At 41.1% G+C, this 20523-nt stretch overlaps 1 protein-coding gene across 3 annotated transcripts in view; it reads left to right on the forward strand.

Moving 5' to 3' along the window:
• FOXN3 (forkhead box N3) overlaps nt 1–20523 on the forward strand; it is a 188668-nt gene that overhangs the window by 45287 nt on the left and 122858 nt on the right. For all 3 annotated transcript variants that reach the window (XM_065403643.1, XM_065403644.1, XM_065403645.1), the window contains exon 3: nt 2139–2275. In XM_065403643.1, the coding sequence (XP_065259715.1) occupies nt 2139–2275 (137 nt within the window). The remainder of the gene's footprint in view (nt 1–2138; nt 2276–20523) is intronic.

Raw genomic sequence — 20523 nt, forward strand, 5'->3', positions numbered from 1 at the left:
GAGTCCATTGAAGTGAGTGGGGCTTTGTGAAGGCTCAAGGATCTACTCCAGGGGTCGGCAACCTTTCAGAAGTGGTGTGCCGAGTCTTCATTTATTCACTCTAATTTAAGGTTCTGCGTGCCAGTCATACATTTTAACGTTTTTAGAAGGTCTCTTTCTATAAGTCTATAATATATAACTAAACTATTGTTGTATGTAAAGTAAATAAGGTTTTTAAAATGTTTAAGAAGCTTCATTTAAAATTAAATTAAAATACAGAGCCCCCTGGACCGGTGGCCACTGAAAATCAGCACGCGTGCCATAGGTTGCCTACCCCGATCTACTCAAACAGATCCAGATGCAGGAACAGGGTTGGGGGATTGTAAGTTTGGAGGAAGGTTTGTAAGAATCTTGTATATTGTGTAAAGAATCTTGAAGTATCTTTGTAGGATAAGGCAACACTTTGAAAGTAGATGATGTTCCACAAACATGACAGTTTCCAAAAGCAAAAGTGTGGTTCCCCCCCCCCCCCCCCCAGCTTTAGTTATGTACTAATTTCAGAGTGATGATTTTTTTTTTTAACTCCACTGCGTACACATCATAACATATAGTTTAATATACTGATGATCTTACTTTACTAAAGTAAAGGCTTGGAAGGATTAGTTTTTTGTCGCTAAATGTTAGTAAACATCAGTTTCACTGTATACACACAAACCGACAAGAAAATATTTCCATCTGTGATCATCAAAATTTACAGATAGACAAAGCAAGAAGCATTTTTCTTTAGAACTTATTAGAGTTTGATTTAAGGATATTTACTTCGTATATTTTGACACGATGTTGACAACTTGTGTTTTACCCGTTATGGAGCGTTAACTTTTTGAATTTCAGCATCTACTGTCCTTATATAATTATTGTCTAGTCCCCCCAATGATGAAAATACAAATAAAAGCTTAAAACCAATAATTTTGCACAGCTGTGAAAAATTAAATTGATTAAAATAGAAAAAATGATTAAACAAACATTGATATTTGTTGAAATTATTAAAAAAACAAAAACAAAAAATTGAATTCTGCCAAGCCTAGATATAGTACTGAGAAAGAGTAAGTGTCAAGAGGTTGTAGTGTAACTTGACTTTTTCCAGAAGGGGGGGAAAACAGCTAACGTTTATCCAAAAATCGTACCAAAATGACTTCAGTATGGTAGGCTACTTGAAAGCCTGCAACCTCTGTAGCAATAAGTAACTAGAACAGCTGTTTATTTTCGAGTTTCTCTTACAGACCTACCTATCTTGTTTTGAACACTTTTAGTGAAAAAAATAGCATCCTATTCTGTGTCTGAACTGACATTTTTCTAAGCCCGTTAAGGACACGCTTTACATCTTTTTAAAGAGTTCAAACCGAACAATTCAGAATATCTGCACTCTGACCTCTGATTGTACTGATACAAGGATTGCTTTGATCTACAGAATAAATATTGAATTTTGGTGTAGGCTTCCCCATCACAGACTGACTGCTAGAGTTTTCAGTGTGTCCAGAAAGGTTAATTAAAGTTAACCAATCAAAATTCCTCAATAGCCTGAAATGACTTAAACTCTGATTATATTGGATTTTTTTTGTTTTCTCAGAAAAAAAGTGTATGGATTAATTTGCTTTTGTAGTAGAATTGCACGGATGTCATGTGGCTGAAGGATTAAGTCCTTTTATTTTTAAAACAGTTGCTAGGGTGTTTTAAACCTTTCCTTTTTATCCCTGTTTCCTGTTTTTTGTTTTTGCTTTTTGTTTTTACAACAGCAAAACAAAAAAATAACATTTTATTCACTTTTAAAGGGGAATCTATTTGTCTTCAAAGTTGACATGGAAAAATAAGAAATTGTAGTTCTTCTTCTAGTTTGGAGTAAGAGGGAAATTTCCAGATATTATTGAGCATTAGGAATGTAAACAATGATAATAGTTTGGGTTTTTTTCCTTGAAAGCCTTATTTTAAATAAAATTGAAATATTTCATTATTGGAGTAATAATCTCTGGCAAACAAACGCTGTTCATTTCTGTCAAGAAGCAAAAAGAAATCCACTGTTTTCCCTGCGAAAGTATTGCTTATACATGCGGCTATGCAACTAGATCATGTTTATCTTTTTTTTTTACTCTTTCTCTTTGCAGAGTATTGGAAAGGGGTCCTTGTGGTGTATAGACCCAGAATATAGACAAAATCTCATTCAGGCTTTGAAAAAGACACCCTATCATCCATATTCACATGTGTTCAATACACCTCCCACATCTCCTCAGGCATATCAAAGGTAAGAAAACTAGAACACCTTTTATAACGACTATTATTTCTATTGAGCTGTACTTCTTGGATAAGACATTAAACATAACCAATCACAATAGTTATGACAATATGGTAGTGAACAAAATATTGAAGTATAATTGTCAAATCCTTTACTTAAGTATTCCTTACCCTCTTGATCTCTTGGATGATGGCAACATGTTGATACTGATAAATCCATAGACTGGAAGAAGTAGTGTTTCCATGGCTAATTTATAACATTTCTCAGCAAAAGCAAAATGTAAAATGAACACATTCAAAAGCAAATGGGAAGCTTTAAAATATCAGTTTGTCCTGTTTCAGTAGATAAAAATATCTGACTCTAGCAAGCAGGGTGCTAGTGAATTATTTTTCTCTTGAGCTTGATTGAGTAGTCTTTTAAGACTGTGTTGTCAATGCAACTGTCAAGTCTCCATGTAAACTCTAGTGATTTAAAACTCTTTTTGTTGTGGTTACTACGTGCTCTGTAGGTGAGTGCGTGTGCTTGCATTTATCTCAAAGCTGTGCAGTGGAGAACAATAGGGGCTTTCATTCTCACATAGTAATGAAATAGGTGTGTTTATCTGACCATTGCTTAGAAGTGAAGTGTTAGCTGCTAGGAGAGAGCATTTAAGATTGTGACCCACAAAGGAGAGAAGTAAATATCTGGTTCTCAATAGATCTGCTTCCTTTTAACTGCTAATATAGAATCTACATTTTAAAATGTTCTAGCAAATCTTGGTTTGATTAGAAATACCTTTTTGTCACTCGGACCTCGTGAAATGCTTGTATTAAACCCCATAAAATCAAAAGGAATTTTTGTCTGACTTTAGAAGAATGCCTGCTACTAGCCCTCTGGATTAATGAGTGATTTTGATGGTTTTTGTCTTTTCAGCATACTCTTTTAAAAATATGAGTCTAATATTTGTCCTGCAAGGAGGTGGCGATGCACGAAATGATTTCTTTCAAGTAACGTTAATGAAGTTCTTGTGCATCTCTGCTGAGCAGTGCATTCCATCACATGGCCAGACAATCAATCTTCACTCAGAGATTGGGAGGAACAGCTGGGCTTTCGCAGGAGACTGCTGTATGTCTGCCCTTGCTAGGCGATTAGCGTGATGGTAACCATAGTAACTAGAATGTCTCCATAGCAACGCATAGCTAAGACAGGTGCAGTTGCATCACAAGGCTGTTTGTTGCCTGGCAAAAGGACAGGCCATTAGTACTCAGATATACACTGTTGCCTTGGTAACATAACCCTGCATAGCAACTACAGTTGGCTTAAAACTTTTTTTTTTAAATAAATGACATTGTACCTGTTTTTGTCTGTTTTCATATAAATCAACAGAATCATGCTATATGAGCTGACAGCTTGAGATCATGTAGCTTTAGGAGATCAAATATAATGTGGGATTTTCTAAAGCAGTGGAGTAAAAATGGTAAAACTGCAGTGGAGGACCCAGTGCTTGTTAGAGTAAGGCCTTGTCTACACTACGAGAGTACTTCGATTTTAGTTAATTCGACTATGTGGAATCGATATTACTAAGTCGAACGTGTGTGTCCACACTAAGGACAGTAATTCGACTTTGTGAGACTTGGTGAGTCCACACTAACGGGGCAAGCGTCGACATTGGAAGCGGTGCACTGTGGGCAGCTATCCCACAGTTCCCGCAGTCCCCCCTGCCCATTGGAATTCTGGGTCGAGCCCCAAATGCCTTCTGGGTAAAAAAATGTGTCGAGGGCGCTTTTGGGCGCCTGTCGTCATCCGTCCGTCACTCACGCCCTCCCTTCCTCCCTCCCTGAAAGCGCTGGCGGGAAATCAGTTCGCACGCTTTTCTGATTACTGACAGCGCGGACGCCACAGCAGTGCGAGCATGGATCCCGCTGCGACCATCGCTGCAGTTGTGGCAGTTCTCAACGCCTCGCAGCTTCTCCTCCACCTGTACCAGAGGCAGCTGCAGATCAATCATGAGAGGAGGCTACGGCACCACCGTGACGGCATGAAGTCGGACACTAGCTCCGACCTCTCTGAGAACATGAGACCCAGCGCCCAGGACATCTCGCTGTCACTGGGTCTTGTTGATACTGTTGAACGGCGATTCTGGGCCCGTGAAACAAGCACGGAATGGTGGGACCGCATAGTGCTGCAGGTCTGGGATGAATCCCAGTGGCTGCGCAACTTTCGCATGCGGAAGGGGACTTTCCTCGAACTGTGTGAGTTGCTGTCCCCTGCCCTGAAGCGAAAGGACACCCGGATGCGGGCAGCCCTGACTGTCCAGAAGCGAGTGGCCATAGCCCTCTGGAAGCTCGCAACGCCAGACAGCTACCGGTCCGTCGCTAACCAGTTTGGCGTGGGCAAGTCTACCGTGGGGGTTGCTGTTATGCAAGTAGCCAGGGCAATCGTCAAGCTACTGCTATCTAAGGTAGTGACCCTGGGAAACGTGGAGCTCATCAGAGATGGCTTTGCCGAGATGGGATTCCCAAACTGCGGTGGGGCTATAGATGGGACTCACATCCCTATCCTGGCACCGGACCACCAGGCCAGCCAGTACATCAACCGGAAGGGCTACTTTTCCATGGTGCTGCAAGCACTGGTGGACCATCGGGGACGTTTTACCAATATCTACGTTGGATGGCCTGGCAAGGTTCATGACGCTAGGGTGTTCAGGAACTCTGGTCTGTGTAGACGGCTGCAGGAGGGTCTTTACTTCCCGGACCACAAAGTAACTGTTGGGGATGTGGAGATGCCTACAGTCATCCTCGGGGACCCTGCATACCCGCTAATGCCCTGGCTCATGAAGCCCTACACTGGCGCACTGGACTCAGGGAAAGAACTATTCAACTACCGGCTCAGCAAGTGCAGAATGGTGGTGGAGTGTGCTTTTGGCCGTCTCAAGGGGAGATGGAGAAGCCTACTCACTCGCTGTGAACTCAGCGAGACCAATATCCCGATTGTGATAGCTGCTTGCTGTGTGCTCCACAATTTGTGTGAGAGCAAGGGGGAGACCTATATGTCGGGGTGGGAGGTTGAGGCAAATAGCCTGGCTTCTGATTACGTCCAGCCAGACAGCAGAGTGATTAGAAGATCACAGCGGGACGCGCTGTGCATCAGGGAGGCTTTGAAAGCCAGGTTCCTGACTGAACAGGGTCTCCAGTGACTTTTTACTTTGTGGACACAGATGCTGAACCTGCCCCCGTTTCTTTACCCAGTTACTGTTGACTATCCTTCCAAGTTACATACCCCCTTCCCCACCTTCCCAACAAATAAAATCTGTTCTGTTTTGTTAATGAACAAGGTTCTCTTTTTTACTGTTTTCGCGGGAATGTTTTAAACCAGGGACGCAGACTGTGGCGGGGGGCGGGCTTAGTGTTTTGATGCAAATGATGCTTCTAAAGTCCGGGAATGACAGGCTCCGCAGTGCTGGATTGGTTGTTTCAACGCAGCCTGCCAGCAGTCCTGGGCGGGACTGCATGTATGTGTCGGCCAAGTGACTTTCTGGCAGGGGGCGGAGGGTAACAGATCCCCTGCTGCGTGGCTCTGTGATCCAGGATAAGGACCGCGGCATAGGATCTCTAACTGCCCTCCCCCGCCACAAAGTCACAGATCAACCCCCTCGCACCCCAGAACAAGAAAACCGCCTCCCAGACTGACCAGGGTAACTGGTGACTGTGCTGTGTATGTGTCCTGATGCTGGACCTGCCCCCGCCTCTGTAGCCTGCTACAGGTGACTGTCCTGTCCAAGTAACAAACCCCTTCCCCCCCTTCAGACAGAATCCCCTCCAAAAGACACTCTCGGAAACAGTACTTAACAGAAACAGATGTTTTATTATGAACCGCACATGAAAAGGGGGGGGAGGAAACTTGGACGTGGGCTACTGTGAGATGGGTAGGAAAGGACTTTTCAAACTTTGGAACGAGAGCCTTCCATTGCTGCAGCAGTGTGCAGGGGCCGACTGACAGTTTTAACGGCCCTTGCCGCCCCTCCTTCTTTGTACTTTTGGTGAGGGGGGTGTGGGACTTGGTGGCGGGGGAGGGCGGTTAGAGATAGACAGCAGCAGGGCTCTGTCCTCCTGCCTCCGGTCTTGCAGAACATCCACTAGGCGCCGGAGCGTCTCCGTTTGCTCCCTCATTAGTCCAAGCAGGGTTTGAGTAGCCTGCTGGTCCTCCTGGCGCCACCTCTCCTCCCGTTCCATGACTGCTCTGTGCATTTGTGACAAGTTCTCCCTCCACTGTGTCGTCTGGGCTGCCTGCTCTCGTGAGCACTCCATAAGTTCATAAAACATGTCTTCCCGCGTCTTTCTCTTCCTTCTTCTAATCTGCGCTAGCCTCTGGGAGTGTGATGCCAGGCTGGGTTGGGAGACAGTCGCAGATGTGTCTGTGGGAATGGGAAAAAGGGAGTAAATTCCTGAGACAGATAAATGAAGTTGCTAACAAAGAACATAGTCTTTCTCTGTGAACAACACCATGCACTGGACCTTTCACGTGCGCACTCAGGACAAGGTCGAATTTTCGGCCCTCGCCTTATGTGTCTGGGGTCCTGCAGTTGCGATCAGAGAAGCGTTGCAGGACACCTCTACTTCTGCTGCAGGAAAACATGGTAAGCCGTAGACTTGTGGCAGCTTAAAAATGTAATAGTAGCACTGGGCTCCTTTCGCACTGAATGCAAGGCCACTCTCTGCTGGCAGCAATCAGGGAAGCATGAGCTCTGCCCCTGTCCCACCACCTCGCGGCTGTCCCCGTGAAAGATCCCTGTATGCTGCCCCTCTGCCGCCTCCACCGCGTGGCTGTAAAGCAGTCCCAATACTAACATTCCCCTCCCTAATTTAAAGCAGGGCGTCATGTGTGACATTACACTCATGAGGATCTCGGAGACCGAGAGGGGAAGGATGCTGCGTGAGAGCATGCAGAGGCCTGGGCCGTATGCCGCCATGCTGTGCCGCGCACTGATCCCCGACTACCTGATGGACTCATGGCGTGGGAACGTCTGTTACCACGGGGGACCGAACAAGATCGCCCTGCCGTGGAACCTCATGCGCATGCTGGAGCGGTACCTCCAGGAGAGCTATGCCGAGCTATCCCAGGAGGACTGTCTGTCCATTCCCGGGCACATTGACCGCCTTTTCATTTAAGTTCAGCATAAGGGACTACTGAGTGGAGCGTCCTGTGGTGGACTAATCATGAATATCCGGACAGTACTTGATTTTCTATACATAGTTAGGAGTAAATAGTTCACTAAGCCAACTAAATCATGAACAACAAATTACTAATATAGTTAATATTCCTGTTTTGTTATAAATAAAAGTTTCTATGTTTAAATGAGTGACTGAAAAGCCCATTCTTAAAAATATAAATATTCCAGTTATGTTAAAATGAAATGTTTAGATGTTTAAAGCACTCACTGCTTGATCCTTCCCCTGATTCGGTGTCCGGGGTAACGGATGGGGACGGTTGGTAGGGGATCTCGGTAAGGGTGATGAAGAGCTCCTGGCTGTCGGGGAAATCAGCGGTGCAAGCGCTGTCGACTGCCTCGTCCTCCTCATCTCCTTCCTTATCTTCCCCGTCACCTAACATTTCCGACGAGGAACCGGCCGTGGACAATATCCCATCCTCGGAGTCCACGGTCACTGGTGGGGTAGTGGTGGCGGCCGCACCTAGGATGGAATGCAGTGCCTCGTAGAAACGTGATGTGTGGGGCTGGGATCCGGAGCGTCCGTTTGCCTCTTTGGTTTTTTGGTAGCCTTGTCTCAGCTCCTTGATTTTCACGCGGCACTGCGTTGCATCCCGGCTGTATCCTCTCTCTGCCATGGCTTTAGAGATCTTCTCGTAGATCTTTGCATTCCCTTTTTTGGAGCGCAGCTCTGAAAGCACGGACTCATCGCCCCACACAGCGATGAGATCCAAGACTTCCCGATCAGTCCATGCTGGGGCCCTCTTTCTATTAGATTGCACGGCCAACTCTGCTGGAGAGCTCTGCATCGTTGCCAGTGCTGCTGAGCTCTCCACGCTGTCCAAACAGAAAATGAGATTCAAACTGGCCAGACAGGAAAAGGAATTCAAATTTTCCCGGGGCTTTTCCTGTGTGGCTGGTCAGAGCATCCGAGCTCGAAGTGCTGTCCAGAGCGTCAACAGAGTGGTGCACTGTGGGATAGCTCCCGGAGCTATTACCGTCGATTTCCATCCACACCTAGCCTAATTCGATATTGCAATTTCGAATTTAGCGCTACTCCTCTCGTTTTCGAGGAGTACAGAAGTCGAATTTAAAAGAGCTCTATATCGAACTAAGTACCTTCCTGGTGTGGACGGGTGCAGGGTTAATTCGATGTAACGGCGCTAAATTCGATATAAGCTCCTAGTGTAGACCAGGCCTAACTTAAGGTTAACATTGGAGCTGTAAGTATCTTTTCTGCATTCACATACCACCCTCACCATGAAAGAGGTTTTTCACTTTTCCTATGTCCCCTTGACCTTTTATCAAAAGCATCCACCATCCTGTATACTCTCAGATAGTTAAATAATTTGGATGGTTACGTTAGAATGGCAGTTAAATAAATATTCAAATAAGCTTTCTTTATAGACCCGAGAAGCCTAATGACTTCATTAATGTATTTGTAAATAGTAGAAACAGAGGGTAATCTATGCAGACGTGTTAAACATTTAAATAAGATTCTATGGAAAAGTAAAATTTTAACGCATAGAATTCTTCATCCAATGCAGTTGTAGAATCGGAGGGAGCTTGTTGTTTCATGTTAATCCCATTGGCAGAGAATGCTGTTTGCGATAGTTTGACAGGTTTTTCAGAAAGTGCTAATTATCAATTTGCAGAGCGCTACTCCAGAAAGGTTTTATTCTCCCCAGTGCAGACTTTCTCAGAAATAAGACATTTGCAGTTTAAAGTTATTGTTTTTCTTGATTGAAAATCATTTTATGCACAAATATTTGAACTTCAGTATGACCCCCTCCTCAATATAATTGAAATCATAATATGTATATCTAGGTCTTATTAAAGTCAGTCTTCCCTTCAAATCTATGGGGCAGATCCTCAGGTGTATTGACAGCTTTATGCTGCTCCACTGGTATACGTTGGCTGCTGGAGCTGACTAAGAGCTTGTCTAGATTATGAAAATTTGCACCGGTGTGACTGTGCTACTGTAGCTACACCAGTGCAATTTCCCCTCCTTTAGACAAGTCCTAACTTGTTCATAAAAGAATCTCCACAATCATAAAGGTAATCCCGCACTGGTGTACAGCTAATCCAGGCGTTGTGTAGCACGCACCTTGCTTGCTGCCAGGGTAGCAGGTACAGGGGTGTGATTATTAGAAAGGGGATGTGGTTAGGATCCCCCTACACTATTCAAACCTGTACATGCTCTTCTGTCACTTGGTCTGAGGCAAGCCATTCTGACCTGTAACAAACAGCATGCTGCTAAATAAGCGTACAGATCAGCACCAGGATCAGGGCAAGAAAGTTGTGCTCCACACCTTGACTTTGTGCCTTTTTTTTTTTTTTTTTTTTGGTGACAATACACAAGAATTTGGCTGTATATCTGCCGTGTGTGTGTGTGTGTGAGAGAGAGAGAGAAAACACTTTTAGAATTTACTTTGAGAGTATGATTTCTTCTGTTGATGTTAGTTTATATCTGGATCATTTCCAAGTTGATATGCTAAATGGGCATGGGGGGGGGTGAAGAAGAATTATAATATTACCGTATGTTAAGATCCAACAACTCAAAGGAAGACTTTCTTTCCTTTTGAAAACAATGAATTTAAAGCTTTTACAGTTCATGTGCTGTTGACCCTTTTACTACAGTATTAGGTTCTCCTGGTTTCATCTTATTAAGGCTGCATTATAAACAAATAATGTACTTCAATATGGTGTAAAAGCCTTTCAAAGAAAGAAGCGCTTCACCTCCCATTTCCCCCATTGAAATATCCAAACCTTCTCATTGTTCTTTTTAGCAGTGAAGTACTTCAGTAGTTAAACTACCTCAAGGCTTAAGAAAAACTTAATCTTTTTGTGGTCTCTTAAAATGTTTACCACATTTATTACCACTCTTGTATTGTGAATTTGTTATGGCATTATGATTTAAGGACAATACAAGGCTGAACTAGGGCATCATTGAATGCTGAATTAGTTTAACCATATACTGGTAATCACATAATTCTAGTCAAAATAGGAGATTGTTAACTACATTACATTAACTGTGTATGTATATGAAGTTTGAATATTCATTGTACAGCTAAAACATTTAGATGTGCGGGGGGGGGGGGGGGTGAGAAAATCTTGCATAAATCTTTAGACTTGCCAGAAATCTTTTAAAAAGGTATCAATCCTCATCTGCAACATCACTTGACCAAAGTGGAACCTTGGAAAATTAGCAAAGGCCACATGTGGCCAAGCTCCATGGCAGCCCATAAACTTTGGGTGACTGCAGCCCACAATAAAGAGAAATTATGCTGCCTGAAATTAATAAAATACATCTGGAATGATTTAATTAACCTATATTAAAATGCCTTGGAGGGGGGTGTGGATTAATAGAAGGAATTACAAGTTTTATAAGTGTCAGTTGGCAAGATCCCACAGAGGCAAATTAACCCACTGCTTGTCTCTTTTGGATGTTGCAAAGGAACAAATATATGACAGACCATTTGGTATCTCCATAAGAGGCTTGGAGACAAGTAGAGCAGGGAGATTCACTATCTATACTTGGGGTGGAGGGAATGCGTCATAACACATCTTCAGCCAGAAGCTTATTCAACACCACATAAATCTGTGAAATATTCTTTTAAAAAGAACTAGTCATTTTAAGAGCTGACTTTGTTTTGCAATAGAATGTCCTGTGTTAAAGTCGTGGTACGTAATACTATCTAGTACAGGAGCTATAAAGTGAACCCACACAGTTAGATGACTGGTTCAGTGTTAAAATAATATCATCCAGGATGAGAAAAATGGCCTAAGCCATGAAGTTTGAAGCCAAATTTCTATAAAGTTTTGGGCTTTTTGGATCCAGTGTTACGGTGTGCACCCATCAATATATGCAGATGACGTTAATGCAGGTAACAGCTATAATGTCTGTCCATCCCAGGGAAACCAGAGCCCACAGTGTTCTGAAATGGCACTGCTTCTTTCAAGATGGTAAGCCAAAAAAGTAGAATATGATGATGCTAAACATTTCATTTTAATATGCTTACTTAGGTTAAAAAAAATACCCCCACAACCTTTTATTTAATTTTTTCTCATTTAAACTTTTGACTAAAATATCAAAGCATCTGAGATAAATTGGAAGGTCAAATTTGAAAAGTACATGTTCTAAAGAAAAGCTTCAAATTATTAAATTACTGAATAAATTGTTTAATAACTTAATTTTAATCAATTTGTAGGCACCTAGAGAATAGTACGGTTTTAAGGAATAGTCAGCATGGATTTGTCAAGAACAAATCATGTCAAAGCAATCTAATTTCCTTCTTTGACAGGGTTACTGGCCTAGTGGATAGCGGGGAAGCAGTAGGCCTGACATATCTTGATTTTTATTAAGGCTTTTGATGCAGTCCTACATGACATTTTCATAAGCAAACTAAGGAAATATGGTCTAGATGGAATTTCTATAAAGCGGGTGCAAGACTGGTTGAAAAACTATATACTCAGAGTAGTTATCAATAGTTGGCTATCAAACTGGGAAGGCGAATCTAGTGGGATCCTTCAGGAGTCAGTCCTGGGTCTGGTGCTGTTTGCTGTTTTCATTAATGACTTGGATAAACGAGTGGAGAGTACGCTTATAAAATTTGTGGAGGACACCAAGCTGAAAGGGGTTTCAAGCACTTTGGTAGACAGGATTAGAATTAAAAATGATCTTGACAGATTGTTCTCAAATCAACAAGCTTAAATTCAGTAAAGACAAGTGCAAAGTGCTACACTTAGGAAGCAAAAATCAAGTGCACAACTCAGTCCAAAAAAGGCTAATGTTCTGAGATATGTTTGCAGGGGTGTCATATGTAAGACACAGGAGGTAAATGCCCACTGTACTCTGCCCTCGTGAGGCCTCAGCTGGGATACTGTATCCAGTTCAGGAAAGCTGTGAATAAATTGGAAAGAATCCAGAGGAGAGCAACAACGCTAAAAGGTATAGAAAACCTGACCTATGAGGAAAGGTTTAAAAAAAAAGTGAGGAAAAAAACTTTGAAGAGGGGACCTGATAAATCTTCACATATGTGCAGGGCTGTTATAAAGAGGGCAGTGATCAATTATTCTCCGTGTCCACTGAAGGCAGGACAAGAAGTAATGGTCTTCATCTGCAGTGAGGGAGATTTGGGTTAGATACTACGACAAACTTGCTAAGTATAAGAGCATTTTAAATCTGGAATATAATTCCAATGGAGGTTGTGGAATCCCCATCACTGGAGGTTTTTAAGAACAGGTTGGATAAAGACCTGGCATAGATGGTCTGGGTTTATTTGGTCCTGTTTTAGCGCAGGGGACTGGACTTGATGACATCCCAGGGTCCCTTTCAGCCCTACATTTCTATGAGTCTATGATTCTCTCCTATGTGTTGGGGAGTTTACTTTAGTCTAAGGTTTAAAATCTGTTACCTTTTAATATATTTAAAGTTTTTGTGACCGTAGCAACCCTGAATATATTTTTATAGACACAAACTCTGTTAACAGTAGCTTCCGTAAGTAAATGCTCTGATATTTCATCATCATCACCGTGTATGTTGCTACTTCTGTCTTCGTTCTCTGTAGTGAACTATAGGTGTGATTACTGCTTCTGTTAATGCTTTGAGTAAATCTGCAGTGGATTTTTTTTTTCCTTGAGTGTGTTGTATCAAGTCAGCTCTCAGTTATTCTTGGAGTCTGGGGAGAGAGGGAGGAAAATACTATTAACTAAATATGTTTTTCTAAAACTAATACACTCTTTATATAAAAAAGAATAAAGGTTAAGATTCTCTAAGATGAGGTTTATCCTGTTAGAAGAGATGGCTATAGCACTATAAGGTTTATGTAGTCACAGAAAACAGAGTATAAGACTTGTGGGATAAGAAGTAACTTTAAACAAAAATTCATTACAATCTGCCCAGTGACTCATGCTAATTTGTATTTGCTAAATTGGTGGCAAATGTTGGTGCATCCTCTTCTAAGCTGCTGTGTGACTGGAGTGGGGAAAATTCTTCAAATATACGGATAGACTGTGTTACTTTGAACAAGGCTTTTGCACTCCCACACTCTACCTGTACCATGACTGATGGATAGTCTTCATCTGTTTAAAGGGATTCTGATGTGAAAAATAATTATGTAAAATCGCTCCACCTTTCCTACAGAGCTGCTCTCTGCTGACTTTGCTGACTGGGGCTCCAATACCTGCTAAGACTTTTATACATATGCTTGACTTTAGGTGCTGAGTAGTCCCATTGACTTCAGTATATTTATCAAAAGTATATCCTTGAATGAAGTGTTTAATTCAACTGCACTAATCAGGGACCTGAGAAATTTAAAATTTTGTGTGGTAGTGTTTTTTTTTTTTTTTTTTTTTTTTGAACAAAATTGTTTTCCTCCTATTGCTATTTACTTCTCTGGAAAATGTAACAAACAACTTTAGAATTTGTAATCTCTCCTCCAGTAGGTGTCTTTTAATATTGATGTTTCTGATTAAAATGGTTTGGCTCTGCAAATACTGTTATTTAACAAATAATTTGCTTTGAGTGCAAGTATTTTACAAATTGCAAGTAATAATCCAAGTACAAAGGATCACTTTCACTGCAACTAACAATACGTTTGGAGCTCATTGTATTAAAAACACTCAGTGAGGGGTGTGCGGCCTGAAAGGAGTGCATTGTCGAATATCCATTTGGGGAGAGGTTGACTCTTATAAGCATATGATTAAGAGAAGCGAGGATTTTTTCTGATGCCATGTGTTGTGTTTAAAGTTTTTCCTCAGCAAATAATTATAATTTAGTGTCAATATTCTCCTATATAAACATCCCTTCCTTTACTTAATGAACAAACTGACCACAGCATGCTAGTGTTCACTCGTAAAAGCAGGTACTATTTCATTTAATATACAACATATTGTGGGTTGCTGGGTGATCAAACAAAGTGGCAACTGGTCAGAGTGCTAAATATACAGATGCTTAATGTTCTAGTTTTTATAACAAAACTAAAGCTTGTTTTAACTTATATTGAGCATGTTAATATAGAAACGGTTACAGTTCCTGGAATGTGTAGATTTTAATAAAATAAGTAGCTAGCAAGACCCACATCACTTGAGCCCCCGTGGTGAACAGCTAGTGGCCTGTTAGTGTATCTTTATATTGCTAGTTCATTTGAACTTAAAAATAATAAACTATATAAAGTCTCCACATTATACTCTAGGCAAATACATGCAACCTTGTGTTCCTATTGCTGTCAGTCTTCTCTCTCCAATAGTATTGTACGCTTACCTGTTGTCTTATTCTTGTTGAGATTGAAAGATTGCCCTTGCCCAAAGAGTTTACTACATCTTATGTATGTATAGTGCTTAGCACAATGGGCCTCTGGGACTGATTTGGGAATGTCAGGGCACTGCTATAATAATAGCTGAATGTTACAACTGTAGTAAGAAAAATAGAGCAATTGCTAATATGCACAGCTTATCCCTAGACTGTGAACATTGCATCATGGAAGAATAACTTTGGATGTTGCCAAAACAATTGTAACAAACTCAGAAGGGTTACTCTATTACAGTCACTCTCAACCTTTCAGGAGTCTTATTTGTCTTGCATACCTCCAAGTTTCATCTCACTTAAAAACTACTTGCTTACAAAATCAGACATAAAAATATACATGTCACAGCACACTATTACTGACAAATTACTTACTTTCTCAGTTTTATCATATAATTATAAAATAAATCAATTGGAATATAAATATTGTACTTACAGTTCAGTGTATAGTATATAGAGCAGTATAAACAAATCATTGTCTGTATGAAATTTTAGTTTGTACTGACTTCGCTAGTGCTTTTTATGTAGCCTGTTATAAAACTAGGCAAATATCTCAATGAGTTGAAGTACCCCCTGGAAGATTTCTGTGTATCCCCAGGTGTATGCATACCCCTGGTTGAGAATCACTGCTCTATTACACCTTATAGTTGCTTTCTCCTGCTCTGTGCTCTCATGCCTTGGAGAATGTAAGTTGTACTTGTTTGTTTTCACATCAACTAAATGGGAATTTGGTGTAAGCCATGCACATTTACCACTACCACCTATTTTATGACTACAAGTGATGTTTCTGCTGAATTTGACCCGGCCACTTCCATGGGAACCTGCTTACATCAGGTCTGAATTTGACCAACAGTATGTACAAGAGGTAAAATCTACATAGATCCAAAAGATCCTTCAGCCAGTTAACTAACTTCTCTTTGCACTATGCTGGGTTTTTTTGTCACCCTTCCATTTATAGTTTTCTTATAACAAATACTTTGTTGTCATAGCAATACTTTTCCAAGCAGAAGATCCATCAAAATAGCTTTCCTTCAGATTTGTTAGTTGCAGCCATGGAGTTAAATTTCATTTATTCTTAGTATAGCCTTAATCTTTAAGGCTTATTTGGAATAAATATAGCTCCGACTATTCTGAAAATCTTAAAAAGTGAGAAAACCATAGTTGTCTCTCCAGTAGTGTGTGAGGTTTGTTTTCTTGTAAAATTTAGGTATTTTTGTAGTACAATATTCCTCTTTATCTGAATGTTTGTATTTTAATATATGAAAGTTTTTAAAGAAAGGTACATCAAGTATTTCTAGGTAGAAAAAGTTTATAAAACATAGAGACCCTTCTCCTTTTTACACATTGCAAGGAGCCCTTTAGAAGCACTGGAAACTTCAAATATGTGAATAACCATTGGGTGCAATAAAAGATATCTTTCCTCCCTAGGATGACAATTCTATACATTGGTTCTGAAGATCTAATGGCCCTCTGTGTTCAGTGTTTGAATAAAGTAAGACAGTCACCTCAATACTCAAGAGAGTCTTTACATTGTAACATTACAATGGGTCTGGCTACTGAACATTACATATAGATGATAGTCTGTCCATAATTAGGGTTGAAAACAGAATCCATTACAACAGTTGTTCTCAAACGTTTGTACTGGTGACCCCTTTCACACAGCAAGCCTCAGAGTCCGACCCCCCTTATAAATTAAAATAACTTTTTTATATATTTAACACCATTATAAATGCTGGAGGCAAAGCAGGGTTTGGGTTGGAGGCTGATAGCTCACGACTCCCGTGTAAAAACCTCGTGACCCCCTGAGGGGTCCCGACCCCCAGTTTGAGAACCCCTGCATTACAAGCTCTGTTTTTAGCCCTCTCTGTTTTCGTCTAGCAGAACTTGGTTTGGCATGGAAGGTGCCAGGTGTATTCTTAAGACTAAGAAGAATCCATTTTGCAATATTTGAAAAATGGTCCAGACTTTCTCGAGTTGCAGAGAGTGGGTTTTTGTTTGTTTATCCTTATTTGGATTTTAGATGTCTGATGATTTTGTCTGAGTAGCTCAAGACTGGCTTTTTTCTAGCGAAATTTCCTTAGAAACTTGTGCTTAAGCTAAATTTGAAGAAAGTAGGTTGTAATTAATTATTACTGATTGTCTCTGTAAAGGTTTTTATAAAGTCATTCATCATAGTGGTATCTGAGTGTGTATCTTATCCAATCTTTAGGGTGAATACATTTTTTCCCCTATGGTGGCTGGAAGCTCTTTGTACAGCACCTAGTACAGTGGGGTCCTGGTCCATGAGAGGGGCTTCTAAACACTTTATAGATATACAGATAATACTAATAGATGCATCATAGAACATTAAGATGGCCCTTCTATATTTCACAATTACGGCTGGTTGGAAAAACTGACACAGAATCACTTTCCATTGAAATAAAAAAAGTGTTGCAAAATTGTGTTGATTTTGCCAGAATTTTGTTTTGAAGAAAAATGGTGGCAGGAGGAAGGTTGTCCACATGGCCTGATAAATGCTTTATAAAAGTCTGATATTTTTTGAATAAAATTAAAGGTGGACAATTCAAAACTGAACTTTTCTGTGCCATGTGTGTCCTAAAACTGTGGAATTTGCTGCCACTGGGAATTATTGAGGCCAAGAAATTAGCAAGATTGAAAAAGGCATTTTGTCTTGGTATGGATAAACTATATAATATCCAGAATTGTAATAGTTAATACTGACACATTTTGGAAGGGATACTAAACCTCATACTTCGTGATTGAGACAAGGTCGCTAAATATTAGAGATTAGGATGTGACCTAAAATGGGGGCAGATTAGCCCAGCAGGTTTTTTTTGCAGCCACGACAGCTCTCTGCGCGGTGATTGTGGCGGGGAGGGGGAAAAGCAGCAGCCCCTTCCCTCCCTGTTGCTCCTGGATGCACTGCCTTGGTGTTTGCTGGTGCTACCAGCAGGGGTTGGCACCCTGCCCCGCCTCTGGAGACACATGGGGCACAACGCCAGAGGAATGCAGGTGGCTGGTGGAGCCTGGGCTTGGGTTTCAGTGGTGGGTCGTTGGGCTCCAGTTGTGGGGCTTTAAGCTTCAGCCTTAGGGTGGGGCTCCCCACCCACCCCTTCATTGCCCCGGCCCCACTGCCTTCCCCCACCCCAATGCTCCAACCTCCCTTCTGCAGCCTCACACCCTAGGGGGAGGGATAGCTCAGTGGTTTGAGCATTGGCCTGCCAAACCCAGGGTTGTGAGTTCAATCCTTGAGGGGGCCACCTAGGGATCTGGGGCAAAAAAACAGTACTTGGTCCTGCTAGTGACCAGGGGGCTGGACTCAATGGCCTTTCGGGGTCCCTTCCAGTTCTATGAGATAGGTATATCTCCATATTAAAAAAAAAAAAAAAAAAAAAAGCCCTCCTTGCCTCTTGACCACAGCACCACCCCCGACCACTGGACTGTGGGCAGTAGCCCACTGTAAGGCCAGCCCTCTGGTTAAATCCCCCCAAATATAGAAGTTAAACTATGCTGTTTAAGTCTAGTAAAGAATAGAGATAAGTGTGCATTATTTTTAATTGAGTCTACAAAACAAAAAACAAACAAAAATACTTATATAAATTGCAATGATTTGGATGTGTATATTTATTTGTTTTTCCTAACGTTAATTAAGTATTTTAGGAAAAAGTGTCAGAGCAGCCACCAGCAAGAGTTTGTGGCTGCACTCTGAGGCCACCAAAATTTTTTTTGTGAGAACCCCTGGATTAGCCCATGTCTAACGATGGTGGGGTTTTTATGCCTTCCTCTGAACCACCTGGTGCCAGCCACTGAGAGACAGGATACTGGAATATATGGACTGGTCTGATCCAGTCTGGATATTCTTATGTTCCTATACTCCTTTGTTCTCTGTTACCGGTGTTCCCTTTTATTGGCTTTCCATGAACATTCTGCTGAGGAAACATTTGTTCCCGAGAACATTTTACAAGAATACTTGTGCAATATGTCTTCACCTGAATATTTGTGCCAGATATGTTCATGGGGCCATTTAAAAAGCTGCCTTTTGTGAGTAGAGAGCAAAAATTGTACTGTGTGGTGAAAGTGACTTACGTACAGTGCAAAACAGCAAATATTTGAAGCTGTAGTCATGGTGAATAGTTTACAAGAAACCCATAGGCTGAAGTATGTTTGCATAACCCATTTGATTAGCAAACAAATTAGTAAAACTCACTTTGTTCGCGGATAATCTGTGAACAGAGAAAGAGGCTAAATTCGAATAAGCCTTTTGTAGTGAATAATTCTTCTGGCTTTGCTCCTAATAGTGAGATCTGTTAGACTATGAATATTTTTTTTTCGTAGGGGAAGTGAAGGAAACCCTATTGCTCCAGAAATTTTAAATTAAACTGGAGAAAGTAGTGTAACGGCCTAGTCTACTCAAGCAGAGGTATGGAGGAAATTGCCTAAGAGGTTTTTTCTTTTTCTTTTCTGGTGCAACCATTATCCATTCCATTTTTTTAAATCACCAAAACCTCCTTTTTACACTTAGATGTATTCCTGACTTACGTATCTTAACTAGTTAGGACTAGCCTTAAAATTTTCAATGTGTCACAGCCCATGCCTCTCTCTAATAAAAATTTAAATACATCTTGCTAGGCTTGCTGCAATGTGATGGTAATTTTCAGTTGGTTTGGTTTTTGTGTCCGTTCCCCCACGGCATGTAAGACATCATTTGTTTGGGAACCTTTAAGACTGCTACGTAGAGTTTATTCATAAAAGGGGACAATTGCCCTGAATTACACTTTTGCACTCTGACAAAGCAACTGGGTAGCCAACATTTATTGGTTAGCTTAGCATTTGGGATCAAATCCACAAGATACCACTTTACTGGCTAAAGCTACAAACAAATCTGATCACTACCTCCAGTTGTTATGCATATTAAACCCATTTAATTTATTGGTGGGTTCTGGATGTAATATGATTGTCCCTATGAAAGTAAGTTGAGTTTTTGTTGACATACACCCTTCTCTTTGAGTTAGAGTTGGAGCTCTTTCTAGAAGACAGGCTGTCTTTCAAACAGAAGTTATTGGCCTGTTGCAGAAATTATTAGGCGAGTTTCAGTGGCCTGTGTAATGGTCTCTCTTGTCCCTTAAAATAAATCTGTTACTCTATATGCCTAAATTGTTGGGGGCGGTGAGGGGCAGGGAATCAAACCTGGAAGTGGCCGCCCAGGGAACTAGCGAAAACTGATTGTCCAGTACAGACAAAGTTGCTAAAATGTATGGTGATATTTTAAACTGTCTACCCCCTGATACTTTAGGCCAAGGAGTTACTGGCTGGAGTTAGTCCTGGATGAAAGCTTTTGTGAAGAGTAAATGACAGTATTTCTAGTGTTAGTTTTCTTTTAGTTGTAGTAGTGAATTTAGTTTTTTTTTTTTTTTTTTTTTTAACCTTGGATTTAATCTGGATTAGCAAGTAGAACAAAAATGTGAACAACAACAAAAATTACCTTTTATTTATATATCTCTTTCCTGCAAGTGTGTGTGTTTTTTGGTGTTCCCCCCATCAGCTGCCTAATCACAAGCAAAATTCATAGCAGTTCACTAAATCTAGTATTTTAGGTCTCTCTTAATTGATACTTAGTCTATATGAAAGTGTCCCTTTGGTTAGTTGCTTTGCATATGAAAGATAAGCAAAACCAGTTTTCTCGGGAGATGACAAAATAAAACAAGTAATTAAAGTTAGATCATTGTCTAAACTTAAGGGAATTAACAACAAACAAAGCTGCAGGAG

Source organism: Emys orbicularis, chromosome 4 (genome assembly GCF_028017835.1).
Source record: "Emys orbicularis isolate rEmyOrb1 chromosome 4, rEmyOrb1.hap1, whole genome shotgun sequence".
In the NCBI taxonomy this organism is placed as follows: Eukaryota; Metazoa; Chordata; order Testudines; family Emydidae; genus Emys; species Emys orbicularis.